The following is a 21,359-nucleotide window of genomic DNA, read 5'->3' as shown; positions in this document are numbered from 1 at the left end:
TAATATCTCCCAAACTGTTTAGAATCTGCCCAAACCCTTTCTGGGTACTGGAGATCTCATGTACCTTAGCCTCTCCACCAATTTTCGTGGCTAGAGCACATCCGATGCTACCCCAAATCAACACAGCATACTTCCGTGCAGAAGAAGATGCTCCTGGAGAATCAACTAAGGGCATACCAGATGCAGAAGGGAGAGCAGATAGATGTCTTCCTCGGTCGCTTGAAGGAGATCCGTGACCAACTAACTTCCATAGGGGCCACGCCGGATGAGGAATTGATGGTGAGGACCGCATTGAACGCAATTGCGAAGGATTGGGAGGTATTTGTCCAGAGGATACTGGGCAGGACGAGTGTTCCAGACTTGGAAGAACTGTGGGCGACTCTTTGTCAAGAAGAGATCAGATGGTTGACCAAGGCGGGGAGTAGCGGAAAAAGGGGTCAGGATCAAGAAAGAGGAAGAAGGAGATGCGACTCTAGCATCTGTAGGGAAGTAGGAGAAGAGGAAGAAGTTGGACCTCTCCAAGGTCAAGTGCTTCTATTGTGGAGAACTGGGTCATTTTGTGAACCAGTGTCCTAGGAAGAAGAGTAAGGGAGAGGCTTCGGACTTGAAGTCAGCGCCTGCAAAGGCGGAGAAAGAAGTCGAGGAGGAGGACAATTGTGCCACTTGAGAAGAAGTGGGGAGACATCAAGCTGTAGTTAGGAGGACTACATGCGATGAGGGGCAGGATCCTTGAGGTACTCAACCTCTTAGATTATACCTTGCTACGGGAGCACCAAAGAGGAGTAGCAGGATTGGCGGGTGTCGGTAGAGACGGATGCGGATGGAGCTACAGTGCAGGAGTCTCAGGATAGCGTGAGGCAGCAGTGTGAGATGCACATAGTTGTTGCAGCAACACAGAAGTCAGAGGGAGCACTTGGTAGTGACAGAGGGAGCTTCAACATCAGGAGTGTGTCTAGCCTCATGGAGATGTCAGATTTGGGAGATCAGTTGCTTACTTCTTAGTAACTGAGTTGCAGTGCAACAGTTAGCAGTGGTAATGCTATGGGCAGCACGATGCAGCATGATGAGAGGGGTTGCAGTGTAGATGCAACAATGGCAGTGGCAGGGCCATGGGCAGCAACACGGATGCAGAGGGAGCTGTCGTACAGATGCAACAGTGGCAGTGGCAAGGCCATGGGTAGCAGTACATGATGCAGCAGTGCAGAGGATGTTGGGCAACAGGCCTAGCATCTTCGCAGGGACCGATGCCAGATGATCATGGTGATGCTTAGTGAGGAGTATTACTAGAGCACAGTCCTCACTAAGAGGGAGTGTTGATTTGGGGTAGCATCGGATGTGCTCTAGCCACGAAAATTGGTGGAGAGGCTAAAGCACATGAGATCTCTAATACCCAGATATGGTTTGGGCAGATTCTAAACAATTTGGGAGATATTAAAATAATTAATATTTTTAATGAAGACCCTAAGTCTAAACTTAGGGAAAATAAAATATTAATGTGAATTAATATAAAACTGTGTGAGAAGGGTCCAAAAGTCATGGATCAAGCCATAATTAATTTTAGCCATTGATTAGGGATTTAATCTCGGTTGTTGAATTGTCAACGAGAAAAGTATAAGAGGTGGCTTGAGGGTCACTTGGAGAACACACCGAGTTGATCAAGATTTCGATTTTCTAGGGCAGGGTTTGCTGAGGAAGTCGAAAGAGTAATCAGAGTTGCAGCTGAGGGGCAGTGAATATAGAAGTAGAGAGGCAAAGATAGTACCAGGAGGATCAACGCAGAAATCGGGAGACGGACGCAGAGCCAGCCAGGGGTTGCGCAGTGCCTCAGAGAGCCAACATGGGTGATGCAGAGGCTGTAAGGGCTAATGCAGTGCCTCCAGATGCTGATGCAGGGTGAGCTAGGGTGACGTTGGGCGGACGCTGGGCGAGAAAGTGCTGACGCAGTCCCTAGAGGCTAACGCTGGGGTTTTCGTGGGGCAGATTGGAGCTGGGAGCTGTTGGAGTGTTTATCCGGGGTTTCAGTCGGAATATCTGGTTTTGAGTAGAGAGGTACTACTACCGAGTTTATTCTTTGTTGGGTGAGCATGTTTTGGCACCCATACTGTATTCAAAAATTGCATAATAATAAAACCCTCAGATAGCTGCACTGGTTTTCCCGCATTGGGTTTTCCGAGGACATTGGTCCAAAAACAATAGTGTCACTTGTGTGCTTGTTTTGTTTTCTTTAGTTGACGGTCTGTAATGTGTTGAGCATGTACTTGTATTTATTTTTTGTATTTACATGGTAAATAACTTGTTAATTAATCAGAACAAGTCGGCAGAAATAAATCAGAAAAAGTACATGAAGGGTTTCTAACAGTTAGACTTAGAAATTGCAACACACTGGGGTTGAAAGACGAAAGTGACTCTCTCTCTAGAAGGAGAGAGGATAAAACTCAAAGGAAACAATAGAACATTGTGATTCCCTTTTCCAATCCATGGGAAGGGAAACCCTATATAGAACCTTGGGATGACATGGAATTCAAACAATTGTACCAAGCTGTACTTGCAAACAACGATAACATTGAACCAAATACTGTAGGAGACTTTCTAGCTAGTTTGTGTCTATCTATTGGCCAAAATTTAGATGCTGAATTAAATGAATGGCAATTGGAAAATTACAAGTAGAAGGCTTTGTAGTAGCATTTTCAGCTTAGGACTAGTTATGATAGATTATCCAATGGGTTTCTTTAAAACAATTGAAAATTAGTTTTTGTGAAACTATGGACATTGCATTGTATTGTATGGGATGCTCTATTTATACTTAGATTGATGCACTAAGGATTATAAATTGTTTTCACACCTGAAAGCCCATTGATACGTTTAGGTTTCATTTGATAATTAGGTGGAGGATATATTTATTAAATAATAATAATAATAATCTAATTTTAATGTCATGGCTTAGCTAGACATGAAAATGATGTATGAAACCCCCTTTTTTTGTGGGACAAGGAAATCGCTCCATGTAGCAATTTGACCACTTAGTCTATGGCAGTGTACATACTCTACCCTGTCCTGATTCAAATCTATGACCTCCATGGAGGAAACACATGTTCTTAACCATTATGACCACTTTGCCTATTGATATTGTGTTGATGTTGTTGAAAAGCTCCAAGGTGTTAGAGCTTATGACTCAGCACTTTGAGTGTCTTGAAAATGCCTCTTTTTATCTTATATTGATCTAAAGTAACACGGTAAAGCAAGGCATAATATAATTCTTTATCAATTCAACTATATAATATCAAATTATCAAGGACATGGTTACCAGCTATAGCATTTGTCATCTAGTTTGGATTGTCCATTTGATTTACAAAGTATTTATGATTTGTGTGTTTTGAAAAGTCTCTTTATATTTATTTTATTTAAAGTGGTTGTAACGAATTAAACTTACAATTACTCTTGGGAGATGACCTTTTCATTTCCCCTATTACCTATTTTGGCAGGTGGTACTTTCTCTACCCGATGACATATTTTGTTCATCGATGGACATTAATTATTTCATTTCATTTCATTTTAGTCTTTAGCATTAAAATTGTCGAAAGCTTGTAAAGAAATTTTGGGGGATGCAAAATCATCCAGAGAATTGATGTTATAAAGAAAATAGACATAAATCGAAGTCAGAAAATTATATGCATGTTAAACAGTTATTATGAGGATGTACTTGAAAGCCATCACAAACTAAGATGTGAAGAACATTATTTAACAATTGATGTGCTGAATCCATTCCTGAATTAAAATGGTGAGTTATTTGATGTGAATTGATGAATGGGCACCTTGTATTAAAGACATGACATCTATCTGATTAGACTAGAATTTACATTCCTTTCTATTTTTTCTCTGGACTGCTATTGACCGGGTTTAATTCTGTGCAGGGAAATGTAGTGAGGGTTTTTGTGAATGAGACAAACAAAATAACTTGTGGTAAGCTTGGTTATCTTTATAAACTTTTGGACGTAGGTCAATAGCAGTCTCAAAATTAGAGATTAAGAGTCTCAAAATTATAAATTCTTTACTATAAAATATGCTATCAAAGGCTGCTATTGTCTTAATATTGATTGGTACTTGTCAATTCCTTCATAAACGGATAACTTTTCTTATGAAAGTGGTCTATGATATTAGAGTAAAAATTCAGAGGTATATACAAATCAATTCCTGCTGCGGGAGCGATAAAAATTTTGTGATTATTTACTATGATCTTTTTCTTTATAAAAAATTTGAACTTTTTGATTTTTTGAGCTGGAAAAGTTTGACATAAAACTGCATGCTGGCTTTCTTCTAGTACGCTGTTTTTATTGTTGTCTACTGCAAATTCTATGAATTGTTAGTTAATAAAGAAATTGGTTTGTAATATTGCAATGACCTTGAGGTCATGGCAATATTAGCAGAGAGATAATGGATGATATGTCTTGGATGAATGACATTCTATTTCTTATTAAGCTAGTCAGCGAAGTCTTCCTGCACTATGATGAGGGCCTCTGTCTTTTCCTCACTCTCAATAGATCCAGAAATTGTAGCATAAATATCAATACAATGCAAGCAAGCTTCATCATTGGTTGTGTTCAAGATGTTGCACATGTAGTCCAAATCACTATCATGAGTAGAATCCTGGCTGCAAGCCCTTGTTTTATACCAGGCCCATCTTTTTCTTCTAGTTCAGGGTACAATTGGTTGAGATGTATCTGACAATTTCTCTAGGTAAGGAAGGGTTGGAAAAGTGGCGTGTTACCTCCCAAAGTGTACTTAATGATAAAATCTCTAATGCACAGGGTACAACAAGAGGGACACCTGTTAGGATGGTCACCACTATCACCTCAATAACCTATCCGCTTTACTTTAGACCAGCTCTCCTCTAGCTCAAAGGGGTGTTATCTCTAGTGGCATTGCTAAGGATAAGCAATGAGGCACATGGTGAAGTGAGAGTAGTCACAGTAAAATAAAGTTTTGGGATTTTTAGGTTTTAAAATAGGCGATTGAAGGAATTAGAGATTAATGCTAAGTCCAACAAGGGTAATGGAGTCAAGGTGAATCAAAGAGACTCATGAAGCCAAGAAGAAACCCTCTTAATAATCTGTCTATTTCATTCAAGGATTAGGGCTAAGAGATTAGAACCAAAGAGGAAGATTAATCCCGCACTCAATCAAGATTGACAATGTAGATCAAGGCCCTACGAGAAGGGTCCTGTTACCCACCACTAGTGGGTGACCCCATAGGAGAAATTTTCTGCTGGATTTGTCTTTAGCTGGCAGCCAACAACCCTTGATAGTCACTAGTGTTTGCTTGAGGTGTGAGAGAATTTCGGCCTCTTTGAGGCCCACGACCAAGGTGATTTGAGGCCTTCTAGGCCTGCGGCAACCCTTGAAAAAACGTGTGATTGTGAAATGCAAAAAAATAGGGCCAAGCCCTAGCCGCAAACTTAATGTGAAAATCCTTCAAAGAAATGAGAATGACCTCTGCAATCAAATGTGTTAGTCCTGAAATCAAATGGAGAGAGGAGTAGTCAATGAAGAGGCCTGCGGCTAGGCTATATGAGCCCTGTTGTTGCACAAAATGTCTAGGCACCGCGACAATGGTTCACATCGGGGGCTATCACCCTGATCCCCAATCTCTCTGTTTACGCTGTCTCCCAGCAACAGAGTAAGGGGGCTGGACCCTACGGAAATGGAATGATGGAGGAGTCGCTGGGAACCAACCAGTCCGGGAGACACAGTTGAGTGACCAAATATTTGTTTAGATATAACAAGACCTAAATGATTCGATTAGATTTATAAGATTGATACCAATGCTTTGTGGAGTTAACTATCTTGCTAAGAAATTTAGGACCAAGTACAGGATGGACAACTGCTGCTAAGGAAAATATTATTATGATGAAAAAGAGATGCAAGATGTGATTAGCAAAGGATGAGTGAGTAGTCTTGAGATAAGATCGTTTAATGTTTAGGTACTTAGTATAAATTAACCTTATGACAAGAATACTTAATGAAATAGGAGACAATCTCATAGAAGACAAAGTGCCAAGTTCCCAAACGCCAATAGGAAGCAAAGATGTCAAAGATACAATTGCTCACAAAGTGTATGCCTCTTAATGAAATATGACCGATATGTCCAACTTTTACAATAACCATAAATCAATGATATTAATGTGAAGAGAAATTAGAGCATTTTATAACAGTCAGCCAATTATCTCAATATAAGATGCTAAAGATTATCATTCAAAAAAGACCATAGAGTTATCAAAGGCTTCCTGTAATACCTTGCAAAAAATGATAAGTAATTCTGCAATCAATACTCGTCAAAACACAAAGAAATGAATGGTATATTTCGAAAATTAAACGCTTGCACCAGCACTTAAGACAGGCCCACAGTTTGATGTATTAGACCTCATAGCAAATCAAATACTGAAGGCAAGGCAAAGATATGATAAAGTGTCACTGCTGTAGATTCACAAAATTGATCATAATTCATCACCAGATGCAAAGGAGATAAACCGATGACCAAGATACAAAATTTTAGTGCTAAATGCAACCTGAAAATAGCATTGTATAGTGATATCAGATCTCTGTAATTTTATTACAGACCTCAGAAAATATCATTGTTCCAGCAAGATAAATGAAAACCAAACACTTAGGTCAAATGTCAATAACGAAACAACAAATATTAAAATCTCATGAATAACAGTCCCAAAATTATCTTTCAGTTCTACCAGTGATTAAAACAGTGAATGAAAGTTATGTTCAGCACTTTAACATCAGAAATGATTTCAAGACAGCAGAGAAACAATAGTAAATTGAAATACCAAAGTGATGCCTAATTGACTGAGTACCTCTTGATACTTTTCAGCTAATGGTGCAAATTAATTACTCTGATCAGTCTTTAAGCTTAAGATAATGAATTTAAATTGTATTTATCCCAGTGATTGTGTTAGATTACTTAATGAAAAGAAGCAAAGGTTTAGAGAAAGGAACCTGAAGGCCCTAGGCCTTGGAAGCGATGTACCCAGGTCCTCAACAAATTTTTCAGTGAATCATAAACTCGGGAGCCAATATCTTTTTCCCACAGTGATGCCAGTCAAGGGCTTTGAAGACTGATATAGATGTTTTTTACTGCTGTCCCAAGCCTCACAGTGGATAGAATTTCGAATTTCAGGGCCAAAAGACCACTCCAAATATAAGAAATTAGTGCTGCGTTTGGGTGGAGGCTGCTACAGCAGCATGGAAGGGAAGAGGTTTCACGAAGCAAGGAAGGGATGGAGGTAAACGCAGCAAGGAAGGAAGGGCTGCGTTAAAGAGATGAAGGGAAGACAAATGGAGGGAGTCAATGCAGCGAAGAGGGAAGGCCCTGTGGCATGGAAGAAAGAGCTGCTGAGAGGTAGGGAAGGCAGCAGGCTGTGAGGGAGAATGAGGGAAGGGGCAGCAGGTGAGGGCTGAGGGTTAACACAGCAGAGGAATAGACAGAGCAGAGGGTAGGCTTGCAGCAGGAGGCTGAAAGGAGGTCGTAAGGAAGCGAGGAAGACTGCGCTAGCGGGAGAAAGATGGGAACGCAGTGTTGAAGTTTCTAATTTTATTGAATGCAGTGCAAGCTCAACATATTATAGATCAACAACTAAAAGAAACAAGAACAAACACACCACATGACACCATTATTTTTGGACCAATGTCCCTAGAAAAACCCAATGCGGGAAAACCAATGCAGCGATTTGAGGGTTTTCTTATTAAGCAATATCAGAGTACAATTTGGGTGCCGAAATAGCCTACCCAACAGAGAATTTCCTTAGCAGCTATACCTCACAATTTGAGAGAAATCGCCTGGCTGAAACCCCGGAAAATCCTTTTGGCAGTTCCTTAGCACAGAACTGCTCTGCAACCCTAACATCTGCCCAATTTGGATTGTGTCAGCCCTTCTCTGTCTCACGCTGGCCCTGTGTCAGCCTTTCTAGGCCTGCCTTAGCCCCAGGAGGCCCTGCGTCAGCCTTTCTAGACCTGCCTCAGCCCCAAGAGGCCATGCATCAGCTTTTTGGGCCTCTGCGTCATACATGCTGGCCTCCCTGGTGCTCTACACGACACTTGGCTACCTCTGTGTGGCCCTGCGTGAGCTCTTGCTGGCTCTGCGTCACTCACCTTGGTTGCTGCGCTGCTCTCCGAGCACAATCTCTGCCTTATCTATTTCTCTGTACTCAATGCCCCTCAGCTGCTCTCCCGATCACTGATTCTATCTCTCTTAGCAAACCCCGCTCTAGAGAATAGAATGACTGATCACTTTGGTGTACTCTCCAAGTGACCCGCAAGCCTCATCTTATAGTTTTCTTGTTGACATCTCAACGGCCGAGATTAAGTCCCTAATCAACGACTAAGATTAGATTTGGCTTGATCCATGTCTTTTGGACCACTCTAACACAGATTCATATTAATGCACATTAATATTTTATTTTCCCAAAGTTTAGACTTAGGGACTCCATTAAAAATATTAATTATTTTAATATCTCCTGATCTGTTTAGGATTTGTCCAAACCCTTTCTGGGTATTGGAGATCTCATATGCCCCAACTTATCCACAAAATTTCGTGGCAAGAGCACATCCGATGCTACCCAAATCAACACTCTCTCTTAGCGAGGATTGTGCTCTAGCAATACTCCTCACTGAGTATTACTCTGATCATCTGGCATCGGTACCTGTGCTGATGCTAGGCCTTCCTGCCCACCATCCTCCGCACTGTTGCTTCCTGTACTGCTGCCCATGGTTCTGCCACTGCCACTGTTGCATCTATACAACAACTCCCTCTGCATCTATGCTGCTGTTGGTCCTTTCTCCCAACACTGCATCTGCATTGCACCTCCTCTCATCATGTTGCATTGTGCTACCTATTGCTACACCGCAACTTAGTTACTGAGAAGTAAGTAACTAATCCTCCTACTGACCTCCCTGTTGAGCTAGAAACACCCACTAATGTTGAAGCTCCCTTTGCCGTTGACAAGTGCTCCCTCTCTCTGACCTCTACGTTGCTGCAACAACTCCCTACATCTCACACTGTTGCACACCTCTTTGTGCCTTCCTGCACTAGTGCAACACTCCTGTGCCTCTCTCACTGCTAGCTCTGCGCTGTCTCGGGGCTCCTGCATTGTAGCTCTCTCTGCTGCTTCATCCACATTTGTCTCTACCCACTCAGCCAGTCCTGCTACTCCTTGTTGGGCTCCTCCTTGTTGGGTACCTCGAGGATCCTGCCCCTCATTGCCTATAATCTGCCTGACTACAGCTTGATGTCTCCCCACTTCCGCTCAAGTGGTGTGTGTGCACTCATGGCACAGTGATCGTATGTCAAAACTTTCTTCTCTGCCCATGCTGGTGTTGCCTTAGTCTCAGAAGACTCTCCCTTACTCTTCTTCCTTGGCCAATGAGTCACATAATGACCCATCTCCCCACAATGGAAGCACTTGATATTGGAGAGATCTTTCTTCTTCCGCTTTTGCTACTTTCCCTCAGATGATAGGGCCACATCCTCCTCCTCTTGCTTGACCTTGATCCCTTTGCTGCTGTTACCTGTCTTTGACCGCCGTCTGATCTCTTCCTGGCGAAGAGCTGCCCACATCTCGTACCAATGTGGGAGAGCCCCTCTGCCTAGGATGCTTTGGACAAACACTTCCCGATCTTCTGAGACAACATTCAGGGTTATCCTCACCATAAGCTCCTGATCCGGTGTCGCTCCTGTAGCAGTCAACTGGTCTCGGATCTCGTTCAGTCCTCCGAGGAAGGTGTCAATTGATTGACCCTTCTTCATTTGATACGACCTCATCTGGTTCTCGAGCAGCGTTCTTCTCTGCACAGAAGTACGCTGGTACAGGTTCTTGAGAGCCTCCCACATCTCAACTGTTGTTTCCTTCTCGGCTGTATGTGGTACCACATGATCCTTGACCCCATCAAGGATAATGCACTTGGCCCTCGCCATTGCCTCTTCGTACCTATCATTATCGTTGGGGTTGACTGGGATAGCTATTACCTTAAAGGCGAAGTTCTTGACACGATTCCTGTCAAGCACTGATAAGATTCTGGCCTTCCAGATTGCGAAGTTCGATGCTCCGTCCAGTCTATCCTGGTCTCTTACCCCATGTAGTGCCATGACGCTCCTCTGCTTCCCTCTTGGAAGTTCTCTGTTCGACTCCTCTGAGTCTCTACTTCCCATTTGGAAGTTCTCTTCTGGAATCTGGACTCCCTCTGAGTCTTGATTTCCCTCCTAGAAATCCTTCTGCCGCTTGTCGAGATGCCCTCTACTTTGATCGTCTTGTGCAACTGCACTGTTGATCCGAGTTCCTCGGCTAGAAACCCTTGGCAACAACTCCTTTGGCCCTGCTTTGTCAGGTACTATTCCGCCTACAGTACCTCAGCAACTTCACTTTGCAATATTCTTGCAACCTTGTAGACCCCAACAACTGCCTCTCTGTGAACTATGCTAGCCCCTCTCTACCTCACGCTGGCTTTGCGTCACCCTGGATGGGTCTGCGTCAGCCCTGGGATGCCCTGTGTCAGCTCTTTGGCCCTCTGCGTCAGCAACGCTAGCCTCTCTGAGGCTCTGTGCACTTCTCGACTTCTTCTACGTGGCTCTCGCTGGCTCCGCGTCACACTTCCTTGGCCTCTGCGCTGCTAGAAACAACTTCTGTCACCTCGGGACAGTTGTTTTCTGCTGCTATTGTTCCGCTCGACTAATGTATTTTAGTCCTTCTGTGATCTGCAATCATGCTCTGATACCATGTTGAAGTTTCTAATTTTACTGTTAGAAACCCTTCATGCACTTTTTCTGATTTATTCCTACCTACTTGCTATTTTTCTTTAACAAGTTATTTACTAAGTAAATACTGAAAGTAAACACCAGTGCATGCTCAACATATTCCAGATCAGCAACTAAAAGAAACAAGAACAAACACACCACATGACACCATTATTTTTGGACCAATGTCCCCGGAAAAACCCAATGCGGGAAAACCCGTGCAGGTATCTGAGGGTTTTCTTATTAAGAAATATCAAAGTACAATCTGGGTGCTGAAACTGGCCTACCCAACAGAGAATTTCCTTAGCAGCGATACCTCACAGTTTGAGATAAATCTCCTTGCTGAAACCCCAGAAAATCCTTCTAGCAGTTCCTCAACACAAAACTGCTCTGCAACCCCAGTGTTTGCCCATGTTAGACTACGTCAGCCCCTCTTTGTCTCATGTTGGCCCTGCTCAACCTTTCCAGGCCTACCTCAGCCCCAGGAGGCCTTGCGTCAGCTTTTTGGGCCTCTGTGTTAGACACGCTGTCCTCCCTGGTGCTCTGAGTAGCACTTGGCTGCCTCTGCGTGGCCTTGCGTGAGCCATTGCTGGTTCTGTGTCACTCTCCCTGGTTGCTGTGCTGCTCTCCCGACACAATCTCTGACTTCTCTATTTCTTTGTACTCAATGTCCCTCAGCTGCTCTCCCGATCACTGATTCTATCTCTCTTACCAAACCCCGCTCTAAGGAATAGAATCACTGATCACTCTGGTGTACTCTCCAAGTGATCTCAAGCCTCCTCTTATACTTTTCCTGTTGACATCTCAACGGCCGAGATTAAGTCCCTAATCAACGGCTAAGATTAGATCTGGCTTGATCCATGTCTTTTGGACCACTCTAACACAAATTCATATTAATACACATTAATATTTTATTTTTCCTAAGCTTAGACTTAAGGAGTCCATTAAAAATATTAATTATTTTAATATCTCCTGATCTGTTTAGAACTTGTCCAAACCCTTTCTGGGTATCGGAGATCTCATGTGCCCCAATCTATCCACCAAATTTCGTGGCTAGAGCACATCCGATGCTACCCCAAATCAACACGCGGGCCAAGAGGGAAAGGAGGGGTTGTAGGCCAGAAGAAAGGGCCATGCTAAGAAGAGTGTATGGCAGGGCTAACACAGGAAGGACAGAGTTGAGCAGAAGGCTAAGGAAATGTTGCGTTAGAACTTAGGCAGTCAGAGGCAACGCTGGGCCTCAGGGCCTTTTTAAAAAAATGAATTTTAGTTTAGAAAAATTTTTGGCCCAAAATTATTTTGAATTCCGAACTGAGATATTTCTGCCTTCAATCAGTCTCCAATAATTATTATCAAAACCCCAGATCTGAATGCTTCGATGAAAAATTTAATTGTTTTTCTCCCTGCAAACAAATTTTTGAGCTCAGATCTTGCCCTCCAGGGTCTAGATCTGACTCAGATCTGAAGATTTTCTTGGCTGATTTCTTAGATCTATTCCATCACAAGTGAAAAGAGAAAAACCCAGTACCCAATATGCAAAAATAGAGAAAATCTCAAAAACCCGAGTGTTAAAATTCAAAATTATGTTACAATTCTTCAGATCTACACAAGTAAGTTAGACATTTATATAAATAATTTACAAATCTATCAGATCTGAGGAGTATGAGGTCAACTCCGCTCCCAGATCTGTAAATCCAAAGCTCTTTCTAGCCTTATCTAGCTATTTAGCACAATTTTTAAGAGATTAATGATTTTAAAAGAGGTACTAACCTAGAAAACCCTGCAAGAGAAGTTTCGTTAGATAAATCTTGGGGTTTCAATCAAGCAGGCTCTTCAGATCTTATGCTTTAGGAGTCAGCTGGTCCAAATGAGGACTTCCCTAAACACCCAATTTTTTAAGTACGAATAATTTCTGCAAACACTAGATCAAATTGTTAGATCGATAGAGATATAAAATAACAATATAATCTTCAAGAATTAGAGATACCTGCTAATTCAATCAAATTAAAATTGCTACCTTAGATCCAATAAACTAAGCAAGATACCTGTGCAATAGATTATTCCACGAGAGCTATTAATCGACAATTTATAAATAATATTCAGCAGAACATTAAAAACAATATTACCATAAAATACCAGAGAGGAACACTGCCATCAATAAAACCCCAAAGACTTTGTGTTGTTATTATTCCATAAATATTACAAGAGAGCTTTGAGAGCTAGTACACGATCTAAAAGATCGGATCATTTGAATGACAAGTGACCTCTAATTTATAGATTAATTCTCCAACGGCTAGTTGGTTTGATCTCCGTCAAAGTAATTTTGACCATTAAAAAAGATTTAATTATCTTTTAATCTCCTTCATCGAAATTATTTTATTTTTGAGGAAATTTGAATTTTTCGTTTAACTCAATTTTAATCAACTCAAAATTAATTATTTTGAGTTGATTTCTTCAAAAAGTTGACTTTGACTTAACTAACAATGCCCAAGGGTCCAAAATCTCTTAAAATTTTTAATATTCCCTTGCCCGGGGACCTCCAAAAATTAATTTCTTTGGGACCCACGAAATTTTTAATTTGGAGAATTAATTTTTCCTAGGACTTAAAATTAATTAAATTTCTGGCTTGAGATTTTAATTTATTTTTGCCAAAAAATTTAATTAATTGACTCATGAGGGGATTAATAATTTTGCAACCATCAAATAATTGATCCATGGTGTCTAAATATGAAAGACCATGCACTAAAATATTTTTTACATCAAGATATTACAATTTAATACATGAAAGGAGAACACCCATTCGTTACAGACCCTCAATGATTTACCCAATTCTGTGACTCAAGTATGATCTAGTAGACTTAGTGATTTGTAATAAAATAATTTAGCCAATTAGCTAAAATGATTCTCAAATCACTTTACAAAAAACTCGGCTAGAACACTAGGACTGACTTAAGATCTTGACAACAAAATCCACTTAGCTTTGGGGTGAGGTTGGAGGGAAAAACTTTGTCGATCATCCGTGTTTAGAAACACACATGAATAGGTGAGACGAAAAACCTCCTAGGATAGAAATCGTTGCGAAAAAGGTAGGCTTACCTAGGTTTACATACACAGACGATCTTCTTAGGATCATTTACATTATAAACACGCAAAATGGCTTTACAACTTCTGCAAAATGATGAATGAAGATGATGATGAAATCTAGATGGTCTCATTGTTCGAACATGATGGAATCTTCTTGCGAAAATGTACATTGCTATAGGGTAGTTGACGCAGAGTGGTGAATAAGGCCGTTAGGCCTTGCAGTGAGGTCTAAAGGGACCTCCAAGTAATAAAGCCCCAAACAAATGATTGAAACCTTTCATAACTTGATGGAAAAGGCTTGCAAAAAAAATTTAGACCCCAGATCAACTTGCGACCATGGAGCTCAACCTCAAAAGGGTTGCGATTAGGGCAATCAATTCTAATTATGCCTGCGGTTAGCCAAAAACAAGCCCAAAATCCAAATCTTGAGCCTAAAAATGTGCCTATAAGCCTGCAAAAACAACCCAAGTTAGATTTTGATGAGAAAAACTCAAAAATAATTTTACAGAAGTATTCACAAAATTTTGATTGCCAAATCCTCGCAAAAATTGAACTTTGAGGTGAGACAAGGGCTTATAGGCCTAACAACTGCCCTAATTTTTTTTTGATGAAGAATGGATCCACGAAAATGCAAATCGAACCCCTCAAAGATGCTTCAAACCCTTGCAGCCTCTTAGAAAAAAGATGTTGAGGTGAAATAGGCCACAAATGGGTAGATCGATGTCTTGAGAGGGCTAGAAAGGCTCTAGATTTCCTGTGGCCTTGAAGGAAGAGGTGAAAATGCTAGACGACCAACCTTTTTGAGGAAATATGGAGCCCAAATACTAGCTGTCTTGGCTAGGTGAGGGCTAGAACCCTCTAGAAAAAGATATTCCCTTAAGATCTACAAAAAATCAAACAAAACCCCAATGGTTATATACAAAAAAATGAAAAATATATGTACAAGGGTTAGAATGAAATTATTTACAAAATAATTTATAATAGTTATAATGATTTATGGCTCTTATAAGCATATCTATTCATTTATGCACAAATAAATTCAAATAGATGAGAGAAATCTTTTTTATGGGTGCGCAATAGCTGAGATCTTTGCAAAACAAATCGTTAGATAGGCTTCGAAATTTAACAAAGTGGGCCTTTGAGCTTTCTTGACTTGAGAGTGAGTTGATCTAATCAATGGCTTCCCCTCACACCCAAGATTTGAATACCAGAAGCCTCTACACAGTTAAGATCAAATTATTAGATCAATAGACGCATAAATGACATAATAACTCTCAAATCTATAGATACCTGCAAGATAGATCAAATTAAAATGTTTCTCTAAAACCCATTAAGTAATGCAAGATACCTGTGTAAATACTTAATCCAACAATTGGCCAATGAAATAATAACTTACACAATTTAATTGAGTAGAGTATTAGAACTAGCAAAGCTAGACTCATAGCTCGATTACAAATTTTTTCAATGTCAAATGAGGAGCAAATAAGTTCCTTATTGAAAATGAGAGCATCAAACCCCTCCAAGTGGAAATAATGACTACTTTCCTAGATCCTGGCTTGATCCTTGTCAAATTAATTTGATCCCTTGATAACTATTGCATAGATCTCCAAAACAATTCAATTACCTTGATTGTTGGGCTTGTTGGACCAAGAATTGCCTTCTGGGTGGTTTTGGACCACTGGAGAATCTTCAAAAAATAAAATTATCGTAATTCTTGCATCAAACAACCACCTTGACACCAAAATTTCAATTTTTTTCCAGCCCAACGAATTTCTGAGTGGGACTTTCTGCCTTAGAAATGAGTCCTTTCTAATTTTTTGACGTTGAAAAGGACCTCATCAATTTTTTATAATTTTTACCACTTGGAGAGAATTTAATTTTCTCTCCTTGGAGAGAATCTAATCTAATAACATAAATGAAACCTAATCTATGAGAATAGGGTTAGAAATACAATACCGAGGATGCCCCATGGCATTATGTGTCATATTCGTAGAACAACTTGAGCATTTGGCCATTGGTAGGTAAGTCAAGTGGTTCACCATCAAATGTGCTTAAGTGGACTGAATTTGGTCCGACGATTGCTCTGATGATATAAGGTCCTAGCCGCAAGCTGTCGAACTTTCCATGACTTTCCGACTTCTGTAATATTCCTAATAGGAAATAGTAAGTGATAACAACAAATAAAGCATAAACATATAACCATAAAACTAACACACCAACATAATGACAAATTGCACTAGAAGTTGTACCAAGAGCTGAGCCATCTTATTAACTGAGAAACCAAGGTACATAAAATGAAGAAGAGGAACCTGGGCTTGCTACAACAAGCTAGTCAAGTCCCAGGTGAAAATGGAGCTAGCCAAGTGTTGGAAACTACTCTCCCCAAGTCTCTGTGCTGGCCCAATAAATTCTGCTACTACTAGCTAGAATGGAATTGGTGTTCCGGGCCTCTAAACCGCTCAGAAAATTTGGAGCCTCCTCACAAGGAACCTAGAATAACCCAGAAAAATTTCACGGACCCAAGTGGTGGAAATGGTCCCAGAATGAACTACGCCTTTCTCCAATAATTTATGTTGCTGGCTGCTGACTAGAACACTGATTTATGCTTAAAATACTGCCCAGAAAATTCTACCAAATTATCCTCGGCTCCTTTTACCAAACCCACAAAAACCCGGAAAGGGTTTGGGTTGAATCCACCAAATCTTGGTGACGCCCAACAAGTGCAAATCACCCAATCCGGTTAGAAAACGCCCGACATTTTAATATTACAGAATTATGCCCAAATCTACTACTAACTAAATTCTCCCTTGAGGTTCACCTCCAATGTTCGACCCTTATCTCTCCACAATTCTTCTCCCTTCTTCCCTTGTGCAAGCAAAGCCAGAAACCCCTACACACTTCCAAATGAAGATAATTTTGTCCCACAGATTTGTTGCTCTCTATCGATGCAAAATCACCACAAAATCCTCGAATCCAACTAGGAAAATCCTCCTGCAAATAACCCAGACTCCAACTCGTTGTATGCTAGGCCAAAATGAATAACTCAAATGGCCTCTATGCCCAGGAAATACGCAGAGCTGGAAACGCTGTTGTCAATGAAGCTCTATGAAAGCCCAACAATGGACTCTTTGAATTCTCACCTAGGGATGCACTCGTAGTCCTTCGAAAATGGGGTGGAATCCTGCTTAGAATTCCTATGCCAAACAACACTCTATCCTTGCGCTAAACAACTCCAAGAGAAGATGAAGTGTTAAGTGCAATAGTTAAAGGATCCTCCACAAAATGAGTCCCTCCTCTCTTTATATTTTCTCTCCATCCTTCTAGACTCCTAATATTATTTATTGGTGGGGGAAAAAGTAACTAAGTGGAAAATTCCCATGCTCTCAAAATTGGGCAAAATTCTCATGCTCACAAAATTGGGCAAAATTCTCATGCTCACAAAATTGGGGATATTATAACTTCTCATAGTGGCATTGGCTTGCAATCGGAATCCTATGGATCCAAAGAGGTGTTTGGTTGCATGATCCTAGGGGAGTGTAGGAGCAATGAATACTCTTCGAATCCAAGGCCAAAGGAAAGAAGCTCTACATAGGTCTTTGGTTGTTACACTAGGGCCAGGGAGAAGTTCATCGGGGAGTGGGGGGAGAGGCACTATGCTTGGGAACTGTCTAGAACTAATCCTTCTTAATGCTCTAGGTTTAAGTGAACTAATGTGTTGTTCAACACCTCCGAAATAGTCTCGAGGATACTGTTTAGCCTCCTAAAGTGGGGGGGGTGGGTGTTAAGGGGAGACCCAAGGTCTCACTATTATACTATTTGAAATACTCTGGAATTCATCTCATCACTTGTTGCTCTGATCAATAGAATCAACCTGGAATGATGTGATCGTCCAAATCATCCTTGAGTGAGGTAAGGTATGTAGGATGTAAGATTTATGTTTGTATATCTCCCTCATGAAGAGGGCTAGCATGTTTGGTCAAGATACCGAAAAAGAAGTACCAAGTCTCCTACCTAAAAAAATCTAACAAGAGAAGATTTATCGGAATTTTTCTTAACGTTAGGTTGATTTTTACACATATTATCAAAATATTTCCTACGAGTTTGATCCAACTCCACCATTTGATCAATTCGATGTTGGACAACATCTTTCTCATTAGTGAAATGCTGAAGGAGTTGATAAGCTTGTAGTCTAAGGTGCACAGGTAAAGTTACATCCAAGCCATAAACTAATTCGAAGGGACTCTTTCCAGTAGCCTTTTTCTTGGTAATCCTATATGCCCACAACACATGATCTTACTATCTGAAGCCCTGTTATTTGTTGATTTGTGGTAGCATCAAATGTGCTCTAGCCACGAAATTTGGTGGAGAGGTTCGGGCACATGAGATTTCCAATATCCAGAAAGGGTTTGGGCAGATTCTAAACAGTTCAGGAGATATTAAAATAATTAGTATTTTTAATGGAGTCCCTAAGTCTAAACTTAGGGAAATTAAAATATTAATGTGGATTAATATAAAGCTGTGTTAGAATGGTCCAAAAGACATGGATCAAGTAGGACTAATCTTAGTCGTTGATTAGGGACTTAATCTCGGTCTTTCATATGTCAACGAGAAAAGTATAAGAGGAGGCTTGAGGGTCACTTGGAGAGTACACTAGATGATTAGTCATTCTATTCTCTAGAGCGGGGTTTTCTAAGAGAGACAGAATCAGTGATCGGAGTTGCAGCTGAGGGACATTGAGTATAGAGAGACAATGAAGCAGAGATAGTGCCGGGCGATCAATGCAAGAGCTAGAGAGTGTGATGCAGTAGCAGCCAGGGCTCATGCAGGGCGACGCAGAGGCAGCCAGGAGTTGCGCAGTGCTTCAGAGAGGCCAGCGATGCTGACGCAGAGGGCCAGAAGGCTAATGCAGGACCTCTTGAGGCTGATGCAGATCCATTTAGGGTGACGCAGGGCCAACGCTGGGCAGAAAGAGGCCAACACAATCCAGAAAGGTTGACGTTGGGGTTTCTGGGGCAGATTGGAGCTGCCGGAGGGTTTATTCAGGGTTTCAGCCAAGACATTTGTGTCAGATTGAGAGGTACTACTGCCAAGGGAATTCTCTGTTGGGTAAGCCAGATTTGGCACCTAGATTGTACTCTGAAATTGCTTAATAAAAAAACCTTCAGATAGCTGCACTAGTTTTCACGCATTGGGTTTTACTAGGGACATTCATCCAAAAATAACAGTGTCATGTGTGTGCTTGTTTCTGTTTCCTTCAATTGATGATCTGTAATATGTTGAGCATGCAGTAGTGTTTATTTTCAGTATTTACATTGTAAATAACTTGTTAAGTATCGGAACAAGTAGGTAGAAATCAATCAATAAAGTGCATGGAAGGTTTCTAACTGGTAGACTTAGAAACTTCAACATTATTGTCTCCTACTATCTTCTTGATAATGGTTATCAGATTCTTATTACTAGATTCAACAAGACCATTACCTTGAGGATAGTAGTTAGATGAATGAGACAAAAGAATGCCATACTTGAAGCAAAAAGATGAACACTCTAAAGAACTAAAAGCCTTGGCATTGTTAGTGGTAATTTTAGCCGGGACACCAAATCGAGTAATGATTTGATTTTCAGTAAAGTCCAAGTTACCCACCACCTGTGGGTAGTGTATATAGGAGAATGTTTTTCTCCTAGATGGTCCTCATTCGGTAGCTAACAACCCCTTGCAACCACCAGAAAGCTCAATGTGCCATTATCTTCGCAATCTGAGCTAGCCATGTGCTCCACCGTCCATTTGTTATGATTGTATGTTTGAAGGTGGGCCTCCCGACCTCGAAGGTATGGCTCTTCTTTGGTATAGTTGTGTAATTTTCCTTACTTGTTATAAGCACTCTAGGCATGGATTGGTGGGGCGATTCGGCAGAAAGAGTGGCCTAAGTTTGTACTCTTGTCTCCAGTGTCTGATTTTGTGGTTAGCCTTGTATCCTAGTCCTGTGGGATCTCCTTTACTGGTCGCTAGCTTTAGGGTTGGAACTACTTGGGAAATCAAAACTTTTGTTGCATGGTCCCACTCCCCGATACCAGATACATCACTCCCTTCCTCTCATTTTAGGCCCATTCATCTCTTTTCCCATCTGGGTCCACATAGGGTTAGCCTCCTCCTTCCCTTGTCCACACCTTGGGTCGGGCCTGGAACAATGCCCCGGAGGTTGATGAAGCTAAAAAAAACAAAAAAGCATAACTTGGCCACTCTCAATAGGAAATGTAACAAAATGCATAAGATGCCCGTGACATACAAATTTAGCATGTGGGAAAAAGCCAAACATGAGCTCTAACTCTTATCCATGGCCATCAACCTGATTCCTATGGGCCCTAGATGAGCCCTCTCCATCATTAAGGAACCATGATTATCCCAACCCCTGGTGGGCAATGAACTTCCCCACATTAAGGGGTATCCACTACTATATATTACATGTCATGCTCTCATCCCCTAGAACCCCGAGCAGTTATGAAGAAAATTCAGTCAAACGCAAAAGGAATGTGAAGAAGGGTGGGAAAACAAAGGCTGGGGTAACTAATTTACCATGATATTCTTCCTCTTACACTCATACCCAGGTGTGGGCTTACCTCATTATAGCTACCCTTGTACCATGACATGTGGTCTGGATGTTTCCCTGGATCCCCACTCCATTCCATTACTATATCATTTGCCACCTACCACTTGGAGGATGTACCATGGACATGTCATCCCCTTTAGAGGTTGAAAACACCTAATAAGGTCCTTGATTAACCCCCTTATTGATCTTGGAGACATTTGTACATGCCAAATCCCACTATGGAAGGGCATGCCACCATGAAGTGCCCCATTGGTTCCATGACTTTTAAGCTCTTTTACTTAATTATTTTAATGATTTGTTGTATTTGAGGGCAAGGGGATACATTGGATCTTATGCAAGATTGCAGGTGGGTTTCCATTTGGGGCTTGGTCTCCCTATATAGGGTCTTGGCCCTCCAAGAGACCCACACTGGCACTTGTAGGGTGAGCGTTGAGACCCATGGGGCTCCACCATAGCAAAGGGTACTTCATGTATCCCCAACTTGCACCATACACTTGGCAGATGATCCGAGGTCCATATGAGGGTTATGTCATCATCTTAGCCCTTACAGATGGGCTACAAGCGTTTTCAATCCATTTGGAGACCCATGAGGTGTCCTTTTGCCCCTCACACCCACTTAGTGGCACCATAGGGATTTTCTTGGAAAACAAGGGGCCAACCCCTTGTCCACTATGTTTGGAGTCCATTCTCTCACCATGGGCTTGGTCTCCCTATATAGGGTCTTGGCCCTCCAAGAGACCCACACTGGCACTTGTAGGGTGAGCGTTGAGACCCATGGGGCTCCACCATAGCAAAGGGTACTTCATGTATCCCCAACTTGCACCATACACTTGGCAGATGATCGGAGGTCCATATGAGGGTTATGTCATCATCTTAGCC

At 41.4% G+C, this 21,359-nt stretch overlaps 1 protein-coding gene across 8 annotated transcripts in view; it reads left to right on the top strand.

Annotated features, from left to right (window-relative positions):
• LOC149182086 (uncharacterized) overlaps positions 1 to 21,359 on the top strand; it is a 511,265-nt gene that overhangs the window by 267,579 nt on the left and 222,327 nt on the right. For all 8 annotated transcript variants that reach the window (XR_016257052.1, XR_016257051.1, XM_089416746.1 and 5 more), the window contains exon 16: positions 3,912 to 3,960. Coding sequence is in view for 6 of the 8 variants with exons in the window: in XM_089416746.1 (XP_089272872.1) it covers positions 3,912 to 3,960 (49 nt within the window). In the remaining 2 variants the exon portion in view is untranslated. The remainder of the gene's footprint in view (positions 1 to 3,911; positions 3,961 to 21,359) is intronic.

Source organism: Pinus tabuliformis, chromosome 3_2 (assembly GCF_031772625.1).
Source record: "Pinus tabuliformis cultivar Carrire ecotype Pingquan chromosome 3_2, CPIR1, whole genome shotgun sequence".
NCBI lineage: Eukaryota > Viridiplantae > Streptophyta > Pinopsida > Pinales > Pinaceae > Pinus > Pinus tabuliformis.
This window is presented reverse-complemented; position numbering and strand designations above follow the sequence as displayed.